Genomic DNA, 22,336 nt, shown 5'->3' with positions numbered 1-22,336 from the left:
CCACCCGTATGTCAATGTGTTGATGTATCTGTATGGGAGGCTGCGGTTACATATAACACTTGCGTTTTAATAGTGCTATTTAACTACAACGGGCAAACAAGTTGTGCCACTCTCTTTATGTTGAACACTAATAAGGGGCAGAAACACTTAATAATATCAAAATAACGTTAGTTTTCTTCTATGTAGATTGAATTTCATCGATAATAATTAAAATTATTACACATGTCAATAGTTTCTTTATTTTTATTTTTATTTTTTCAAAATGTATGTAGACCAAATTTAAAGCAACATTTTGTTTCGTGATGATGTTGGAACATAGATTTTACCGAATTATACAAAATTTCAAAGTAGTTGAATTGGCGAAGCACTCAATTAACACATATTAAGAACGACTTCCCAAACAGCTTATTTATTTTATTTTATTTTCAACAATTGCTAGTTATTGATTTCAGGTCGTCGAATGTTCTCCGAAAACTCCTAAAATTGTCCTTAAAGCATTTGCAGCTGTTACATTACAATAAAAAAAATGTATTACACACAAATCAAATTAGTACAAAATGCATTTAAATCATAAAAACACAAACCATTCTTTTCCTACGTGACTATGTATCCATAACGCAAATGTACTTAACTTGGAGTAGTTCAAAAGTTCTGTAATCTGTTTACGTCACGATAATGTGCGTTGTTACTAATGCAACATGAAACACCTCTTCATTGACGTATTGTTTACTATCAAAATAATACACGGGTAATACACGATAATAACACAATTGAGGGTTACATAATTAATAATTCCACACATTTACCCTAAATGTTAATATGAACATGTATGCAATGAGACTTGTCAGCAACCCTTGAATTTCTAAATAACACGAATTATTTATGACATGTCTGTCGACTTTTATATAGGAATTTTACTGTACGGAGGCATTCAGAAGGGATCGGTAAGATAGTTTAAGTAAAAGTTAAGCGGTATGTGTCAAGTACTGTCAATTGTTTAGGCGAGGCAACGGAAATAATAATCCGCGTGAGAACTATTTTAAAGACACGCGTGCTGTGAATATTTAACTCGTAATTGCTGTGTCCGTTTGTTGAGAAATGTCCGACTGGTTATAAAAATAATGGGACCGTTTCTCAGAAACAGGCCACTCATATTAACATGATGACAATGTTGTGTCTCGTTTTGTCACTTGAATGGCGGAAGCGAAGTGGTCTGTACAATACAGTTTGACCTAGTTTTGACCTACACACCGCGACTACAATAACCGGAAATCAGTCGACATGGTGTTTCCCCCAAACACACGCAGGGCCTCCCACATATATATTGTATTATAGCTGTCTCTGCCACGACCAATGATTTGTATGGAAGCAATTTTATGCAATAACCATCCTAGATCATTGTGATGAATTGTTATAGTGCTTTATTCAATTCAAGTCCACATTGGGGAAGTTAACCTAAACGTAAATATCAGCAAGAAAGCTAGAAATCAATGTAAACTCTAAACTTATCATTACATTTATCACATGTGGATATATAATGCTTATTATTGTAAAACAACTTTCTTTCGCGGTTACTCAATTTCGCGATTTCCGTTTAAAAACATTTTCTCTGAGATTAGTGCTTTATTCAATTCAAGTCCACATTGGGGAAGTTAACCTAAACGTAAATATCAGCAAGAAAGCTAGAAATCAATATAAACGCTAAACTTATCATTACATTTATCACATGTGGATATATAATGCTTATTATTGTAAAACAACTTTCTTTCGCGGTTACTCAATTTCGCGATTTCCGTTTAAAAACATTTTCTCTGAGATTAGTGCTTTATTCAATTCAAGTCCACATTGGGGAAGTTAACCTAAACGTAAATATCAGCAAGAAAGCTAGAAATCAATGTAAACTCTAAACTTATCATTACATTTATCACATGTGGATATATAATGCTTATTATTGTAAAACAACTTTCTTCCGCGGTTACTCAATTTCGCGATTTCCGTTTAAAAACATTTTCTCTGAGATTAGTGCTTTATTCAATTCAAGTCCACATTGGGGAAGTTAACCTAAACGTAAATATCAGCAAGAAAGCTAGAAATCAATGTAAACTCTAAACTTATCATTACATTTATCACATGTGGATATATAATGCTTATTATTGTAAAACAACTTTCTTCCGCGGTTACTCAATTTCGCGATTTCCGTTTCAAAACATTTTCGCTGCGATTAAATCTCGAGGATTTACCATTTCATGGAAATACATGTGAATTTAATTGTGCAAGGATTGTCAAGTTGGTAAGCGTGTTAACAATCCGCACATAAAAATAAACACACGCGAAATAATGTTTGTTAACAGCTTATTCCATCAGCATACACGGGTAATGTTACAGCAGAGTTCCGATGTCCGTGAACATTCCTTTGAGTACAGATGTTGAAATTATTTCTGACATTCAGGTTAGTTGTAAGTCTTCTATATAAATAACTTAAAATGTTTGCGATTTTTTTCAAAAATAAAAAAAAATAAATCATAGATGTTTAAATGGACTACGTTTATTTATTTATTTATTTAGTATTTTCTTTGATTTTTTTTCTTTTTTTTTTTTTAATCTTTGCTGGCTGCTATGGAAACATATAAAAACCGGTTGGCGATGTATATCGAAGTGGGGATGTCTTAGAAGTGTCGATCAAACATGTGAGATTGAATATTCTGATTGGCATCTGTTGCACGGTCCTTCGGTTGTGGAACAAAAGTATACAAAGAGGAAGGTAAGCGGGAGTAGTAATTGAAATAGTCAATGTAACGATAAACAAAATATATAGTGGTGACTCATTACAAACGTCACAGAGAATAGAACAAGGAACTCCAAAAGTGGAGCTACTCATCGAGGACATCCGTACTATCAACATCGAGCTTGAATCACGCATCGCTTGCGGTGTTGACGATAACATTTTATATAATTGGAAGACGAACTAAAACATACTCAGAATGCCCGTAGTTTGATTACGTCATTTGACTTTTGACTTTCCAATTTTTCCCACGACAGGGCCTCCATCCATTCACTGTTTGTGATCATAAAGTTTCCGGAGGAAGTCGACAGTTTGCTTTATAAACAGCCTCCAACATCATCTCGACTGCCTCCGACATCAACTTGACTGAGTAGAGGTAAGTCTTTACACCACCAGGAATCTGTGCTATTTGATTCAAATGATTTTAAAATATATTCCTACGATAGATATCTTGGTTAGTAACAAGTCATGTGTTTCTTTTCTACAAATATTTAAAACACATTATTCATGGTATTGTTCCTTTGTGGATCATTACAAATATTGTACTCATTGCGCCTGTTCTACTATAGAAAGCTTTTTTTTCAACGCTTATATATAACTAAATATATGTAATCTGCATGTTGTTCTTATGATATTTTTATTCCTAAATAGTAAATACCATTATGTTATCTGATGATAACACTTTAAACAATTATACAAATTTAAAAACTACAATATATAAGTTCATAAATAACGCCATGTAAAAGTTACTTGGTTTAATATACAAACTTCTTTTGCCTTGAGAAATGGTCTCGGGAAACCAGAAGCTTGCCTCAACGCCGTACTTTTACTGTATACTAAAACTTGGTTTATGACTGTAGGATTAAGGAAGAAACCCTGACGGAAAAATGGCTATCCTACGGATGACCTTGGCATTGGTTGCTACCTTGACCTTTGCTCAGTTCTCTAACGCCTGTTTTTGCAATCTCAGGCACCCACAGGAAATCTATTGCAGTTCCGATTTCGGTATGTTGTACACCTCTAATAATATGATAATTTAAGCTACATGCCATTGCATTTTGAAGATTTACGAAAATGTTCACAATATCGATCTACTAATTTACAGTTTATCATTTTATACATCGTCCTGTTTTGGGAGGGACGGGAGCGGTTCGTCTCTTTTGTTGTCAGTCAGTAGTCAAAAGGCCAATTGTCACAAAAATACATGCCATTCGAGTGATATATACTATACTAGACTATTGCCATGTTTAATGTTCGGCGTAATCATATTTTGAGATGTTCTACAAAGGCAGTTTAGTATGGAGACTTACGGAAACCCTCAACATTTCGTAAGAATTTGTGTCAAAAATATTAATAGTTCTCAGTAGCATATGCAACTTGTTTTATATGAGTCAAAGAAGTATTATCAACAGTTGTATTCCAGGTAACATTGGATCCTCACTAACGTATGTTTGTAGGATATAAGTTTAATACCTGAAGTAGTAAATACGGAGCAAAGAAATAATTCCAACAGTGGGGGAAAACTATTACTTTATATCAATAAATAATGCATTTACAATTTTCACATTATTAGTGGCGGTTTTAGAAGTCTTGAATATGGAGGAAATATACGGAAATACCGTCCCTCGGCACATGTTTCCTATGGAGGTGAACTACACTGTCAATATCGGCTACGTATTCAAGGTCAGTATATATGTCAGATATTTATCAATCGACATTTTCTTCTGAATATCAGGCTGCGTAATAAATATAAACGAGTCAGCTAATCCTTGTATATACTTAGCTTACACATTTCATTTTAGTTCAAGCTAACACTTGGAATGTTTTCAATGTTTTCAATGTTTCCTTTAGCGCTAATGTTCGATAAAAAATTAAGAACGTTTACAAATGAAATGGAAAAAAAATAAAAGAAAATTTGATAATAAAGAATCTTGAATATTCTATAGCTATAGTTTTTATAATCAATTTTCAACCGGTCAGTGAGATTTTTGTTTCATAATAACTTGATGTTGTAATTTGAAGCGAACTGATGCGTTCAGCAGCGCTGACCGAATGCATTTATACACTGGAGGATCTGACGGAACATGTAGGGTAGATTTGGAAGTCGACAAGTCTTACATTGTAATGGGTAAGTTTGTTATTAATTACTATGTAATACTCTAATATTGGGTAAGTTTGTTATTTATAACTATGTAATACTCTTACATTGTAATGGGTAAGTTTGTTATTTTTAACTATGTAATACTCTTACATTGTAATGGGTAAGTTTGTTATTTATAACTATGTAATACTCTTACAATGTAATGGGTAATAAAATTTCCGTGGTTTGAGCGGAGCGAATTAGACGGAAATTATTTTCCCTTATGTTGCGAGTTTTCTCATAGGTGGCGCAAGGGTGTTTGCACGTGCAGTTCACGGTGTTAGGTACAACGTGTGTCATTCAGCGAGGGTAGACCAGAGGCGACACACGTGTTATTGAGAATTAACAATTGTATATTTTATATATATATATATATATATATATATATATTTTAGAAGATATACATTTAAGCAAGTTGTATTGGTTTGTATTTCATAATGCTTATGATTTGCACAGTGGGGACTAATGTAGGTTTATAGTACGATGCGGATGAGAGATTGAGTTTGAATATTTGTAAATTGTGTCGGCGTATACCTATCGCTAGTTATCAATAAATACAAGTAAATTCATTGATACAAGAGTTAGAGTTTTTCCTATGAGAAGTGATGCAGTGGCCAAGGGAAAGTTTGTTATTTATAACTATGTAATAATCTTACATTGTAATAGGTAAGTTTGTTATTTATAACTATGTAATACTCTAATATTGGGTAAGTTTGTTATTACTGACTATGTAATACTCTTACAATGTGATGGTCAAGTTTGTTAGAAATTACTTTGTGATACTACTCTTATATTTTAATGGGTAAGTTTTCAATTCTTTACTATGTATTAATCTTACATTTTAATGGATAAGTTTGTAATTGATTACTTTGTTAGAAATTGCTATGCTATTCAAGAATACAGTAAATTTTAATTTCTTGGTGTTGCGTTTTCGAATCTGGAACATATCAACATATATAAGTATATTTTTTAAAGGTTTTTGGTTTTTCATTATGTTTTAGTTTTTGCTTGGGTCTTGAAAAGGCGCTTTGAAAGAATAAAAAATATAGCGTAATATAAATCCCTTGAAATAACAACATTTTACCTCTTCGTATCATACATTTATTGTAAATACAAATCTGTCTATGAAAAACCGCAGTGGGAATGCAGCGAAATTGAAGTGTATAGATATGTGGTCTTCATATATATCTAACATTTTGTTGATATTTGCCATATGAGAACAATACAGGAAAGGTCGCTAAGGCAAGTTCTTCTGTATTTTTGGTCCAGCAATGTAAATGATGATTACATGATACCAAATGGTATAATTTGTACAAATGTTCGTCATTTTTACAAACTGTTCATATTCATGAATCTACTTTTGTATCCAGACCGATTGCTTTGTATTGCATTGCCTGTCACAAATGCATTATAATATCGTAACTTCAATGAAACAATTAGATACGTTTATGTCTTTAAGTTCGTTCTTAATCGTCCCAGAGGAGGTTTTTCTGTTCCGACAACGGTCCAGTAATTTTTTTGTATATTTTGTTATTTACATATACTGTAAACGCACTTAATTAAGCTTTTTTTCCACTTTTAATGCGCAATAAACATTATCATATTCATTGTATGGTCTGTCAATTAAGCATTGATATCACTATTTTTTTTAATTTCGTCCGGGTAAGAAAGAAATTTTGCTTGGATTCTCACACAAATATTTGTAAACAAAATTTATTTCATAACCCGATGAAATTTACCAGGCTACTTAAATAAAATGTACACGTACGATTTCATTGATTTTCCAAGGGATTATTTTTCCAAATCAACGTCAATGTTTCTATTGTGACGTCACAATAACGTCGGGTTTCTGTGCCATTCTCGTTTTTTTCATAGTGGTAAGAAAAAAATGAATCGGCCAATCAGAAAGTCAGATTTAGTGTGAAGACAAGAGAAAATAATAATGTATATAATGATGCAATTTTGTATTTTCGGATATCTCATCTATTCAGGTTATGTTTCGGATGGAAAACTGTACTTCGGTCTGTGTGACTGGACACTAAGAAGCGAAGAGCTGACTGAGCATGTTTTCAGAGGGCTGCATTACCATTACAGACGCGGATGTAACTGTGAGGTATGTCGTCAGGTCAACGTATGACGTCATCGTACATGTGTACTCTTCTCAGAAGGTCTTACTCCTAAATGGAAGGGGAGAGGCTTCAAGAAGCAGAGCTTCAAATCATGCGATTGGAAGTTATTTTCTAACATTTTTTATCATAATACAGGTGTATAAATATAGTTTAAACAAATGTAGCAAGTAAGCATCTCACAGGCAGACTTAGGATCAACTCAAATTGTCCCCTTCTTCTAAAATATGTCATACATATCGACTATATCTTTCAAGTAATTACCATTGAACAGTCCTGACAAGTTATACTTTGTTTATATATACTAAATATTTAAATTCTATTAGAAAATAAATAAACTTATCGAGAGTATGAACTGGTAAACAGTACTTTCTTTCGCTGAACAAATACATAAATACCTATTTGGTATAATTAGCAAGGTGTGTAATGGGGCTTAACAGCAATACCTGAAACAATCAATGTATAAAATTGCAGCCAGTTTCATTTTGCTTCTACATTTATTTGTACGGTTGTCGATTTTATCGACATTAATGAAGAATTGATCGGGCATATAGAAAATATATAGCGCCGTAAGGCGGTGTATTAGGGCCACAATATAATTTTATTTATCTTGTACTTAGAAGATAAAAGACATTTTATAGTGGTCCTAATGTATACAAGATAAATAAATAGCCTTTACGTACAAGATAAGTTTATATATTAAATAAAATTATATAGTGATTCCAATACATACGAGATAAATAAAAGTATACAGTGGCCATAATGTACACGATAAATGAACTTATGAAGTGGCACTAAGTACAATATAAATAAATATATATAGTGGCCAAAACGTACAAGATAAATAAAATTATACAGTGTTCCTAATACGTAAAAGATAAATAAAATTATACAGTGTTCCTAATACGTACAAGTTAAATAAAATTATACAGTGGCCCTAATGTATTGATAAAAGACAATTATATAGTGGCCCTTATGTAACGATAAAACATTATTTAGTGGCCCTATTGTAACGATAAATAAATTTAAACAGTAACCCTAATGTACAAGGAAAATAAAATTATACAGTGGCCCTAATGTAACGATAAGTAAAAATTATTCAGTGGCTCTAATGTAACGATAAATAAAATTATTCAGTGGAACTAATGGAACTAATGTAACGATGAATAAAATTATGTAGTGGCCCTTTAAAGAATGTAACGATAAATAAAATTATACAGTGGCCCTTATGTAACGGTAAATAAAATTATACAGTGACCCTAATGTACAAGAAAAAAATAAAATTATTCAGTGGCCCTAATGTACAAGATAAATAAATTTATTCACTGGCCCTAATGTACAAGATAAATAGAATTATACAATTGTCGTACGCCCGAGACAGTTCTGAATAACTACTATTTTTACTTTCAGATACAAAAGTGTTATGGTGACGAACAATGTAATGCCCTTAATAATCAAAACAACACCTGTCCATGGAGACCATCGAACCAATGTGACGTAGAATACGGATTCTGCCGAGAGGGACCGGACTCGAGTTGCGCATGGCGAAGCAACAGAATGAGAAGGAGCTGCTTAAATCGATCGAATGACGTTTATTGATTTGATGTACCGGAAATATACACGTCGTACTGACGTGAAATACATACAAATACATTATTGTTCCCCAATTCCTAGTATTTTTTATGATTAATTTTACTTCTATATTTATTTTATGAGAATTGCAAACAGCCGTTGGGCCACTATATACTCCCCTCGATTAAGCGTGTTGTTAGCATACAAGCACCATAATTGAAAAACGCATGTACGGGAAAGCTTGGAAACTTTAAACTGATTGGCTGGTAAATGATGAGTAGAAGTAGACATAACAAAAGCGTGGACTATTTTTAAGGTGGTATTGATTTTTATGACAAAAGTTGATTTACTGCACTGGCAAGAGCCAGGTTTCAGCATACAAGACATCCGACCACTATGTGTATTCAGTCATGACAGGCAGTGAGTTTGAATATTTCACATACATTTCACCTCAGTGGGTTTTCTAGCATATCACAACTAATCTGAAGTCCATCAGAACTTGTTTGTTTCCGATATAAAAAGTGTATAAGCAAATTTTAATGTACTCTTAGACTGAATACTAAAGTATTCAAAGATAAAAAAATATATAATACTTACTCTCCTTAGTACAAAAAGTAGGAGAAAGGGAAAGAAAATGGAACTGTGAGTGGAATATAGATACATAACTTGCTTTGTAAGTAAGTGATTATTTGAAAACAAAATGAAATTTTGCAATCAACATTTTAGTTAATGTCACCTAAAATCGCCAAAACGGTGAAGATGTATTATAAACAGTTGTTGTGATCAAATATCGCTAAATTTACATCACAACCATGTGTTAAAGCGCGAAAATGAATCATCGTCAAATAGTCGTTAGGGATTAAAAGGTAAATAAAGTCGGGGTAAAATAGTTTACAACACAATATTTTGTAGTTGTTCGTAAAAAATACCACTTGACCTTTCACTTGATAAGTGCAATAAAAAGTTTGTATTGATAGGGGTATTGATCAAAATCTCGTAAAATTGGATGTGTTTTTGTATCAAAATGTAATAGAAAAGAATTCATTACAAAGTATCAAAGTTTTGAATTGAATTCATTTCATTGTATAGTGGGTGTCATTAATTATTTCATCGTATGTAAAGCAAATTTTGATTTAGTAATCGACTTTTCTACTTGTTTTGTCTCATTATCCATTAGAGAAACAATGCAACAATTCAAACACTTTGAAGAGTGAAGTCTCGCCGTCCATACACATTACTTAGGTAAACACGAGTACTGAATTGCTGTACTTAAATGCCATGGCATTTTGGTCCAAAACATTGGCGGATTATTGATATACCATTGTGTTAATGGATTTGAAACAGTATTCCACTGTCGGAAAGCGCTGGGCCATGACATTCACTGACAAAACTGTCGCTATGAATAGCTATTTTTCTGCTCTTCATAATTTACAATTATCTGAAGTGAATGATATCAATTGACCGTTTTGATCCTTTTTGTGACAAAAGCCAATAAGTCGATGCATTGTGGCCTACTTCAAACCTTATACTAAAAACTTATATATTTTTGAAGTTATCAGATTTCAATGCTGTTTTGAGAAATAACGTTTGCGCTAAAATAACATTTCACCAATGATACCATCGGTAGAACGTAACTACAGCAATTAGAACGAAAGTGCAATATACAAAAGCGCTCACTTGTTCAAAATCAAGTTTGCACTAAACTTTGATTGTGCTAAAGCAAGAACGTTTACAGTCAAAAATGTTTAAAAGGTTATACTTATTGTCAAATAATTGCATTTTAATGGAGGCCGCACTGGCCTTAATCACCAGTAATTTCATGTCAGTAAATCTAGATTTGAACATAAATTTTACTTGAAATATTAAATGTATATCGAGTATGCAAATACGAAGCCATAATTTTAACATCTACGATATTTCCAATTTTAGTTTGCTTCGGATACATTACATTTCATTAAATTAATTATAAGTCAAACAAATTGTTTGCTATGACAACTGCTTGTGTCTGACAGTACAAGTACAATGTCTTTGATATGTTAGATGCTGATTTTATAATACATTATCACTGAACGAGACCAGACTGGATTGATTTAGTTTCACGTCTCATCAAAAGCTAGAAATATTAAAAAAAATATGAAGTGGAGGAAAAAAGGAGACTTCGCAGAAAAAAACATCGATCAGTAACTGGCATTTGCCGTTTCGACCTCGGAACATTCCAGTCAGTCGGTCTACACCCCTGACTTTCAAACAAGTAGCAAGTTACGAAGAAATTTAAATATTTATTCCATGCAATGAACTACATAAGAAATTAAATTTTATTATTTCTCTTACACCAAATCTTCTGTTTTAATTTAATGAGTGAGATTTGTTCTGGCACTAGCGATTGGTAGATAACGTTTATAGATTTCCAAGTTTTGAATGGACAGAAAGAGATCGATTCTCACTCTAGGGGTATGAATTGATTACACGATCTCTTCTAACAATTTCACGGACACGCATGTTAGTAGCTAGCAGTAGGAGAAACCAAAACATCATCATAGATGGATTTATTTGTTTGAGAATATCAAGATAACGGACATTATCGAAAGTTAAACGTCAAAGCGATCAAATATGGATGCATGATAGACATATTTACAATTTTCGCGCAGTTCATATTTAAAATGTTGTAATATATCAGTCTGAAGAATCAAAGATGAAATGTATTATAGTATGATATTGGTTGAAACGATTACAGGCGAAGACATATTTAATGTCGGATGATTCGAAGGATATAAAGAAGAAAATATTGTAACTTTTTGGTGTAAAAAGAACAAGAAAATGCACAGAAAAATATATAGGGTTGGAAAGCGTATATCTACATTGTAGGCGAATGCACCAGACAGGCTGTTTGGCCCCGAGCGAATCAAGTACGGGCCTATATCTTTTTAATATTCACATAAACACATATACGGTATAATACCTGTTCTTATGACCAAGTGCATGTGTACATATAAGGATGTTTTATTCTAACTTTATCAAATATAACTCTCTTGTTTAAATTCTGGAGTCGTCGTTGTTGTCCCATGGATACCCTGGCAATTTTTGTCGGCAGCTGTCTGCTTTTATCAGGTAAGACTCTTGAAACACATTTTACAATGTAACCATTTATTGTGTACAATGTCCTGTTCAAAATTATTCATATTTGATGAATATTGGGAGCTTTTTTTCAAAACGAAAACTACTTTTTCTTGTAAAGTTCTTTTAACGGTGAATGTGTAAATACTTCGTTTTTATGATATCAAAATTAAATTGTTTTCAATATCACTACCTTTAGACTTGTGATTTTTAAAATGGGAATATAAAACGAGATTGGTAATTGTGGAGTCGCAAAAGTTAATAGTTTAACGGCAATACTACACTTATCATCACCTATCTGAACAACTTCATTAAACTAAATTAAATGTAAATTTTCAAAAAAGAAATCAAAGCGCGAATCGTTTTGTTTCCCGCTGTCGTCATACATAACCACATATTAGTTGATATTCCCTGTGACAGCCGTTTGTTTGGTGTAAATTCATCTCATGCCAATCTTTTTGTGTCATTATTGTTTACTAGATTTTTTTATTTTCCAAATGAAGTGGTTCTATACAAACCTCAAAGGCTTAATGGAGGATGAATGGTTTCCAATTGCATGCCGTTTGATATTCAAAAGTTTGAATTTCAGATACATTGCGAAATAATGTACGTTTTGAAAAAAAATCAACCTTGAGACAGATATTTGATCATTTTTTTGTTTTTAAACCAAGGTCACTTGTTCCTAATATCAAAATGATCCCAAGCCTCTTAAATTATTAGATATTTATATAGAAACAATAAATGTTCAATGACACGTGGGGGTACTAAATCCAAAATAATTAGCCTTGATAAGGCTACTATTGTTTAATCTGAAATGAATATTGTTCAGACAATATAAATATTTTGATGCCATGGAAACATCTTTTCCGGAAGTTCAGGACAAGACACAATTAGGGCGTTTGTTAACATAAACTGCATAACGATATCACTAGAATAAGTTGATAAAATACGAATGGTATCAAAACAAATTACTACCATTTGTTTCTACAATTGTGATTGTTCGATCTTTACATAGTTAGATGATAATACGTAAACATATCCGACAACAGTTGCAGACCATCGTAAGCTTTGGCAGTTAGTGCCGACCAAAACTAAAACTATAGTATGAATATTTAAAGATTCTTAGAAACCTATAATTTTGACTCTTAAAACTAAATGTGTTGATGGCTTGAAGTTCCTTATATATCAATGATTTGACTTCAGCAAAATTCCCAACAACAAAAAACTAAATCATATTTCATTTTTAAAAGTAAGTTGTCGGTCAAAGTGATATACATAGTACTCTACAACAGATTACAAATACGTAACCGTAATTGAAACTTGCCATATCTACGTTCTGAGATAGTGGTTGACGTTCTATCCTGTTCTCATACTTTTTACTTTAAACTTTCCACGCGACAAAGTTGGTGTGATATGTTGTAACTTTCAATCTGGCAACATTCTAAAATTAGTATGACATCTTGGTACCATTTGGGTCACATTATCGTATTGTAATGAGGATGAAAATATATCGTGTAGTCTGGCTCACACGGCTATGATTGAAGCGAATGAGACACTTTCGGTAGATAAAAAGACACTTTCGATGGATCAATGAAAAATAGGAAAACAATTTTGCATTGCAGTCATAAACGTTCATTCATAAGAGTCGAGATATCGCTATCAATTTGACAAGGCATTACATATTATAGTCTCCGACAGTTGGATTTGCATTTCCTTTTTAATGTGTCGTGAAAACAAACGTTAATTTTGTTCAAATCTTTCCTTGTAGACAAAACGGTAGAAAGCAAATATATTTTTGAAGATATAAAGGAAGAGGGGAGTGGTAGCTTATCAGTTATAAGCATCAAATGTTCACCGCCATCCTTAATGTCGAATCAGAAAATATAACACCATGGCATTTTGTATAGTTGATCAGCATTTTTTATGCGGGAGATGCTGTTCAAGTTTACATAGGCATGTGTGAATATTTAATACAATGTATATGTTTGTATACTAGCTACAATTTGAAAAACAATAGAATATAAAAAATATATTAGCCATTGTGTGAAGAAAAAAAAGTATTTCCATATAAAACTGAAAACAAGTAATAATGTATTCAGTGTTCAATGTGACAGTGATTCTAGGTCATTGTTATGGGAAAGTAAATATTCGATTTATAAGGCTAAAAACAATAACTAGGTACCCAGGTAGTGTACAATGGCTGATTACCTTCTGATATATCGTCGTCAAGGAAAACATAAAAAGCTGTTGCCATGAATTGATCCGCTAACATTGTACATTGTAGAATTTAAGGATAATAAAAAACCATTAAACTTTTAAGTTATCATAATTTTGATGAGAAGCTATTGATGTTTAATGACACGATTTCAATATGTAAACAGCCGACATTGTAACACTTTTAAATTAACGCCTGGGATGATTACTGATTTTGAAATATAAAATGTTTTTAATTGCAATGTGATGTTTACAAAAGTAAAATAATGGGCATCTGTTCTTGAGATGAAGTATCGTATTGATCGTTACGTCATTGTATTGTGAGAAAAAACAATGTGGTTTCCTCGCTAACTAATGATGTTTTATTAGCAAATATGTCAATGACGTCATTTTATATCACATAATAATGATATTATTGTATTATCAACATTAGTTCATCATTCTTATAAGTCATTATAGGATAAAATATAAAGATATGTAATTATATAACATGTTCGAAGCGAAGAACAATATAATAACCGCTATTTTTATACTCTAATTTGAACGGTAAACTGCAACTAGTTTTTGTTAAAAGTTCATTGATCTATCGTTGTTGTCAGGACGATTCCTATCTGCATGTCACCTAAAATAAGATAGCACTTTATCTATCTGTTAATTGCGATATGAATTCATTTATTGTCATCGTCTGTCACTCGAACTGTTTCAAAGTACTAAGGCTATCAACCTGTGTTATCTGTGTCTCTCGGTATTGTCATTTATTTACCTATTTCTAATTATACATGTTGGTATAGTCGGATCTGTAGGCAGCTAACGCGACCCATTTCAAATCACATTAATCCATTCTACTTTTACTTTTTCATCTAACCCGTAAGATTTATCTTTGAGATTTGAGCGCGGAGTAAGAACTGTTCGTGATATTGGTATTATGTAATTTCTATTATTATTTTGCTGCACCGAACTTAGACGGAATTATCTGTCACTTACAATGAGCTTTTTTAACAAGTAACATTGGCTAAATTTAAGATACAAATGATTCGGTTAACAGTGACCTCGATATCATTTGGCCTATACAGAAAAAAATCCTAATGCAGGTTAGCTTTAATCGTTGTAATTATTTCTTTTTCTGTACACGGTGGCTTATTTCTCGGAGACATTTGTAACTTGACATTCAGTGGTTTTTTGTGCGTATATTTTGATAGTCGTGTTAAACATGTTAGTATCTACAGTTTTTAATAATCATAACCAGATTATAGATTTTGGTTACACTTTAAAATTCAGTGTGTTCATTTAATTAATATAACAATAACTTTCATAGCTAGATTACAATGATTAAGATTAAACAGTCTTCTCCATAATGACATTTCCAGGATTATCCAGTGCTCTGACATGTACCGGAGAGACATATGTATACAACAATACCCTGAGGATCTGTTACTGGCTAGTGCTTTCTGAACAGTCAGCCCAACAGTCAGAGGACAAATGTGTACTTCAAGGGGGAAATCTGGCCTATATACCAGACCAGGGTGCTCTGGATACCATTAATACTCTCAAGACAAACGCTGGGTGCGTATTCATATACACTTCAATAAGTGATATCGTAAAATCATTTAATTTCGCGAGGTTGATTTAGCAGGATATCTTCCATGAAATGATGAGAACAAAATATCAAATAGCAATATGCTCTCGTTTTAGATCCAGAAAGCGAAAATATAGACTAACATAATCAACCAGCTATACGATATACTTTAAGTTGCATTTCCAATTTGAACTCTATAGATTGTTTAATTGCAAAATATATAAATTGTTATTCTTTGTGGGACGAAATCATTAGTTCTTCGGAATATTTTGAGATGGATTACTTGAACCGGATGTCATTTGAGATTGGTTGCTTGACCCGGATGTCATTTGAAATTGGTTAGTGATTTGTGTATCCGGTGTCCTCTATGAATCTAAGGACGCCTATCCTTCTGTAGCACAAGGTTCTATTATCATCTTTGATTTTTATTTATTTTTACCGTGTTTTTAAGCTCGAGTTTGGATAATCTCTTCGGTTGGTTTTCACAACTCTTTTATAAAAATGCCATATAGCTGTGTATCAGATAATATTTGATTTTTTTAATTGTTCCATTTTTTGATGTATTGTACAATAAAATAAATAATAGATAATACTTTGATTATATCAATTAAATTATTAAAAATGAGTTCCAACAGCCAAATGCAACTTACTTTTATCATTTTGGATAATCTACAAATAAAATTATTTTCATAAAACATGTTTCTTGGTAGTAGTACAGATTGTAATAAAATCATTCTTATGTGCTCATCTCATTGTAATTGTAATAAAATCATTCTTATGTGCTCATCTCATTTTTTCAGTTATCAGTTTACCCCAGAGTTTTTCATAGGATACAAAGTTTACGGAAATACCGTCTACATCTGGGATACAAACATAGAACCAACTTTCACCCCTTGGTATGGAATGCAGCCCTCATCAGTAGGTGATGAATGTGTCGTCACATACAACCTAGACGGTACGTGGTGGGACGAATCATGTGACACGTCATACAAGGCAGTGTGCTCCGACTATGGCCCCAGACAAGGTAATTTAAGCGTGGTTGATATTTTACAATATCGACCTGTTTACAGGAAATTATAATATCGAGTTGACAAATCAACGTATCTACCTAAATACAGGTCAATATTTGTACACTATACAGCGTAAAGTGTTTGTTCCGGTGTGTTTCATGTAGCACTGAGTGAAAGTCATACAGTTTAGAGGAATTTAAGGTTTTTGTGTTGAATAAAGCTGGAGCTCGCAAAGAAAATATTCTCATCTAGGATTAGACTTTGACAACTTTTCTGTGTACGTCTACCGCTTAAGCCCACATACTAGCAGTTGCTTGGTCAGGGTTTCCGTCTCCGTTATAGCAGGCAGGTTATTGACCACCACCTCATATCTCATAAACCAAATATCTCTGTTTTAAATATGATAGCAGTCCCATTTTTACAATCGGCACTCGCGAATATGCAAAGTTTAACATTAAGTTAAACAGTAAGCAATAATATGTTTTGAAGCAGTCTGTCGAACCACGATGTGGTATCTTAATCATTCATTGACCATTCCTTTCATTTCTATTTTCAGGACCATCTACAACAACAACCACAACAACACCGCAACCGACAACTACTACAACAACTACCACAACCCCTCAACCAACGACAACAACCACTACACCACAACCAACGACAACAACCACTACACCACAACCAACAACAACAACGCCACCGAACACGTCAACTATAACAATGTCGACGGCGACACAACAAAACTGCGTTCCATGTCCTTGTTACACCAACACCACGAATAACCAGACTGTAGAGGAGTTCCGAGAGGAAGTGAGGAAAAATCTTCTCGTCGACACGTCCACGCTGTCCTCGTCTATCAGGAAAAAGACAAGTGCCTCTGACCCTCGTCCGTCGGCGGCGGCCGTTGGTTACATAGGAATTGTCCTATTGTCGATAGTATTTGGAGGTATCGCCCTAATGGATGCCGGAAATATTGTAAGATGTGGCAAAGTCATCGTAAAGTTTTCCAAAAAATTGGTATCTTAAAACTTCCGGATACTATGTTATATATACAATGCATTTTGGAAAATATCAATAATGATGAATAGAAATTTACTGATACAATAACAGATTTGCCACTTTTGAGTGAAATATTTCTTTTAAACCATTTCAAAGTTAATGAGAGTATTCTGATTTTTAACATAGACACCAAACTATGATACGAATGTAAAAGAGCTCGCAATAGAATATATACTTTACCATATTCCTAACTGTATTGACATCCTATGTTAGTTCAAATTTGTATTTCTGTGGCAACTTTTGTGATTGGTGGCTACCTGCCCGGTATTGGGCTACTGTATATGCTGTAGTGCCTTTGAGGTCACCATTGCACTTTCGTTATAATCTACACTATATATATGGTTAAATTCTCCAAATCAGCTAATATAATGCCATAAGTTTTCAGTTAACCACTTTATTGTCGTGTATACAGTATTTCGCGTCTTCATTATTTTCAACATATCAGTGAATACACGAAAATCATATTTTATGAAAATTATATCTCGCTAAAATCATATTTTATGAAAATCATTTCTCACGTAAATCATATCTCACGAAAATCATATCTCAAGAAAATCATATCACACGAAAATCATATCTCACGAAAGCAATATGGGTCACAATAACGTTAATTTTCCCGTTGTTAAATCATATTAATCAGCACTGCAATGAGTGAGACGCGAATAAGATTTGATACAATCACAGAGTACAAAGAATCTCTGTGTGAGTAATGGTGTCTACAATATATATTTGTAAATCATGTTGGTAGATCCGGCCTTCGGCTGCATATTGCCGAAGGTTAATTGCGCTCCACTGTGCTGCTAAATATTGTCTATTTTCATTGTCCCATATTACTTTTCGTATCATATAATGTAATCGTGTTCGTTTTGTTTGTCTTAATAAAGGGGCAGATTGCCTCGAACAATTGACTTTTTCCCCACACGATTGGCATCACTTCTTTGTCCCATAAACTCGTCCACAATGATATATTTAGTACTTATTCAAAAAAAAATTGATATGCAAACATTTCAAAACATAATTTGGAATGTTGTTATTGACTATTCTATTCTACTCTATGCTATTTTATAGAGATCAACTTGGCAATATATAATAGGTTTGTAAATATTCATCACTTGAATATCAATTACACTGTATATTGTGTTATTCCGCTCTTGGTTGTGGATACTGTATTTGAATATTCGAAAAGCTCCATCTTCATTTCACTATGGGTAGTATTTTAAATTGTCATTTCAATAGAATAAGCAGTTAAATTCATCTGAATTGTTATGTAATTGATGCTAATTACCATATTTGTAATTAAATATCATGCTTATGTATATAGAATGCGTTATATGTAATTTTGATTAGTTACTTTGTACTGATGTATTAGGTTTCATTAGTGTTGCAAAATGTGCTTGTCATCACACTTCTTGTGGTCGTATAAAATTGAAAATAGTTCAAAATAAATACACGTTGAAATAAGATTAAAGTACATTTATTACGTTTGTTCATGAAAATGAAGAAACAGACACAACCAAGTGTCAATCTGTTTTCAGAATTAATAGACATAATCAACAGTTGAAGATAAGTGTCATATTTTAATTAGTCACTGCGTTTTAATATACATGGATGATCACATTGAAAAAAAATATATTGGAATGGTGGATTTCAAACGTCGTATGTTCTGTAGTATATATCTTACAACTCTTAACGTCAACTCTTATTTAAAGAAATGGGACATTCAAAGCGAACATAAATAAAGAATCGTGACTTAAGTATGTATTAAAGAGAATGATACACACATGACACAATTTGATAAATCAAAGTGATACTTAGAAATGATAGCAATCACTTATAAGAAATCAAACATTAACCGCTTAGTCAGAGGCAAAATATATATATTAGTTTAAGAAAATACCTTGGCCAATATCTTGATATCTGGTCCAAAATTCTAATCCTATATCATCCATAATAAAACAGGCCATAGTTTCTAATGCAAGACATGCTTACAAGTATCCAACGTCAGGGACCAGGACTCCGTACATTTGATAGGAATAGGTTCCCAAATACATACAATAGAATAGCATTTCAAAAGGACAGTTACAAAAACATAGACAAAAATCTGTAAATCTAACCGAAAATTCTAGACAATATCTCGTAATATATGTAATTAAATATAACAAGAAAGTGATAATGATATTTTAATGTTGAACCAACTTGACGCAATTGCAAAGGAATGATATTACGAAGAAAACTATAAAGGAACATTTAGGTGGTATAATTTAACGAAGTCGTTATTTAAAATCAACCCGGTGTCATTTGATTGATAAATTCAATAGCATAAGCGTGGTAGCATTGATAAGAGAATAGTGGTATGTCCTGATAACAACGGAGAGGGTGGACAAATAACTGTAACTCGATATCTCATTACCTGACCGATAAGGTATGAAATTGTACTGAAAACACGGGTAACAATTGTATTCAATATCCAACAGGTTCATTTATGTAACATTTATTATCGTAGTCAATACCTAGGTTTGTTTGCAGGCCTGGAACGAAGGGATATAATGAAACGATCGAAAGTATTGCATACTTAATTCATCTTTCAATTCGATTTCAATACAGGCACTGTTTTGATTTTATACTTAACATGGCGTGGCCGTTGATAAAAGGATGCAAACATTTAAGATAACAAATAGAATACAGATCGTTTTTACAACACTATAATCTTAATGAAACTCCAAAAAAATGTTATTATTTTTTTAAAAGATGTATGGGAACACCTGTTAAGGAACCTGGAGAACGAAACCAGGTTCCCCGGAAGAATCAGCGCCTCTTTCATTCACCAATGGATGGTTACACTTTTATTCATCTGGGTATTTGAGTTAAGTTTACCTGAGTATCTAAAGGGTAGGGATTCATTAAAAAAATAGATTATTAGAATGTTAAATGCGTCCTCAATCGATCGGATGATTTTTTTATCACAAAATGTGGCTTATTGATTATTTGACGATCATATTTGAATAAACCATACGATACTGATATGTAATTAGGGATAGGTATGTGACAATGTTGAACTATCCGATGTCACGCTAAGGGGCATCTAGCCATGAAGTGAAACATAGCCAAACCATCGATAGCCATCCAAGGCCGCCACGCCATTAAAGGCCTCAATGTAATCCAGAGTGATTCAAAGCCATTCAACGGAACGCCAAATTTTATGCAATATATTTCAATGAGGAAATGGAAAGGTCACGCAAGAAGATCACTTCGATAACGTAAGAGGGCTATAACATGTTCGTGATGACTAATTAGTAAAGAAAGTCTATAGATTGCGCATGTTTTTCGACTGAATGAAAACAAATAACAATGAATTTTGAGACGGTATATATAGAGCATTAACGAAAATGTAAAACCGGAACTGCCACAGACTTTTGCCTATGCAAGGCTAGATTTCGATTATTTAGAAATCCGTATTATCATGGCGTAGAAACATTCTGGTAGTAACTTATTTTCTGGTTGTAAATATTGAACTGTAGAGAACAACTTTTGAGAGAATGTTTGCTTTAATCCTCATCAACTTTTCTCTCGTCATTGCTGGATGCCATGGTAAGTCATAATTCATTTCAAACTCAAGTTGAAAATGTTACTTCATATTGTCTTTAAATTATACTTCTCAATTTAATATAAATAATATATACAAAATATACACGTTATCGTGACTGAATGGAAAGGTTTACAATTATTCAGTAACGGTTCAACCATTTTATTGAGTTTGTATGATATGTATAAATTTTCAAAAACCAAATGAAATAATTACACCTAATCATGCATATTTAAACAATAAAAGAATTAGAATTAATGAATGTAAGTGAAACAATAAACCTAGTAATTTTAACATTTCTTGGGGGGGGGGTATTTTTTATTCGTCTTAGTTAATAAATAAATAATATAAAAAATATACACGGTATCGTGACTGAATGGAAAGGTTTACAATTATTCAGTAACTTTTCAACTATTTTTTTTTATTTCTTTTTTTTGAGTTTGTATGCTATATATTGAAATGAGTTTTTCAGAAAAACAAAATGAAATAATTACAACTACTTATGTATATTTAAACTCATCTTCGCTCGCCAAGGAATCTGATTTCAGAAGCATTGTCTGGCGAAGATGATGTTAACTATAAAAGAATTAGAATTAATGAATGTAACTGAAACAATGAACATAGCCATTTTAACATCTTGTACGTTGAAAGCACTAAATTTGACAGTGGGCATACTGAATTTGATAGAGTTGAAATAAAGCTTACTGTAACAGCAAAAGGTTTTAATTCTTTAATTACCGCGAATTATAGAAAGATTCTATTTTAGAAGGGACAATCCTTTCGATTACGCAAATGCCATAAGGTAACATAAGAAATGCAGAAATGACAAAATTCGAAACGGTACTGTCATAAGGAAACGACGTCGGCAATTTATACTGAAATGACGGTTTGCGACACAAAACAACAACAAAACTATTGCTTTAACATGTTTAGGTGAACTATTTATCATTTATGGTTGGGAGGTCACTATTGCCTCATTGCCGAGGGATGGGATACTAACTGAAACAAAAGCTAATACTAAATCTCTTCCAGGGTTCATCGCGGTCCCAACATTTCACCTCTGTCACAGTATATAACGTCATAACGATTATTACATTGCTACATTGTATATATGACGTCGCATTGATTTTTGAAACTGTGGACTTCGTAAGCAAATCATT

General features: G+C 32.7%; 3 protein-coding genes across 3 annotated transcripts in view; all 3 read left to right on the top strand.

The window, feature by feature from the left end:
• Positions 1-3,020: 3,020 nt before the first annotated feature.
• On the top strand, positions 3,021-8,715 carry LOC138336019 (metalloproteinase inhibitor 3-like). Its single transcript, XM_069285280.1, has 6 exons — positions 3,021-3,158; positions 3,643-3,787; positions 4,356-4,465; positions 4,805-4,910; positions 6,914-7,035; positions 8,459-8,715. The coding sequence occupies exons 2-6, from the start codon at positions 3,670-3,672 to the stop codon at positions 8,645-8,647; spliced, it is 645 nt and encodes a 214-aa protein (XP_069141381.1). The 5' UTR covers positions 3,021-3,158; positions 3,643-3,669; the 3' UTR covers positions 8,648-8,715.
• Positions 8,716-8,865: 150 nt separating this feature from the next.
• Positions 8,866-19,039, top strand: LOC138336018 (mucin-3A-like). The gene is made up of 4 exons (XM_069285279.1): positions 8,866-11,728; positions 15,316-15,511; positions 16,325-16,548; positions 17,091-19,039. The coding sequence occupies exons 1-4, from the start codon at positions 11,683-11,685 to the stop codon at positions 17,558-17,560; spliced, it is 936 nt and encodes a 311-aa protein (XP_069141380.1). The 5' UTR covers positions 8,866-11,682; the 3' UTR covers positions 17,561-19,039.
• Positions 19,040-20,940: 1,901 nt separating this feature from the next.
• Positions 20,941-22,336, top strand: part of LOC138336026 (protocadherin-like wing polarity protein stan) — a 28,546-nt gene continuing 27,150 nt past the window's right edge. Inside the window, exon 1 of the mRNA XM_069285289.1 lies at positions 20,941-21,181. Coding sequence (XP_069141390.1) covers positions 21,130-21,181 — 52 coding nt within the window. The 5' untranslated portion in view covers positions 20,941-21,129. The remainder of the gene's footprint in view (positions 21,182-22,336) is intronic.

This window comes from Argopecten irradians, chromosome 12, assembly GCF_041381155.1.
Source record: "Argopecten irradians isolate NY chromosome 12, Ai_NY, whole genome shotgun sequence".
NCBI classification, from domain to species: domain Eukaryota; kingdom Metazoa; phylum Mollusca; class Bivalvia; order Pectinida; family Pectinidae; genus Argopecten; species Argopecten irradians.
This window is presented reverse-complemented; position numbering and strand designations above follow the sequence as displayed.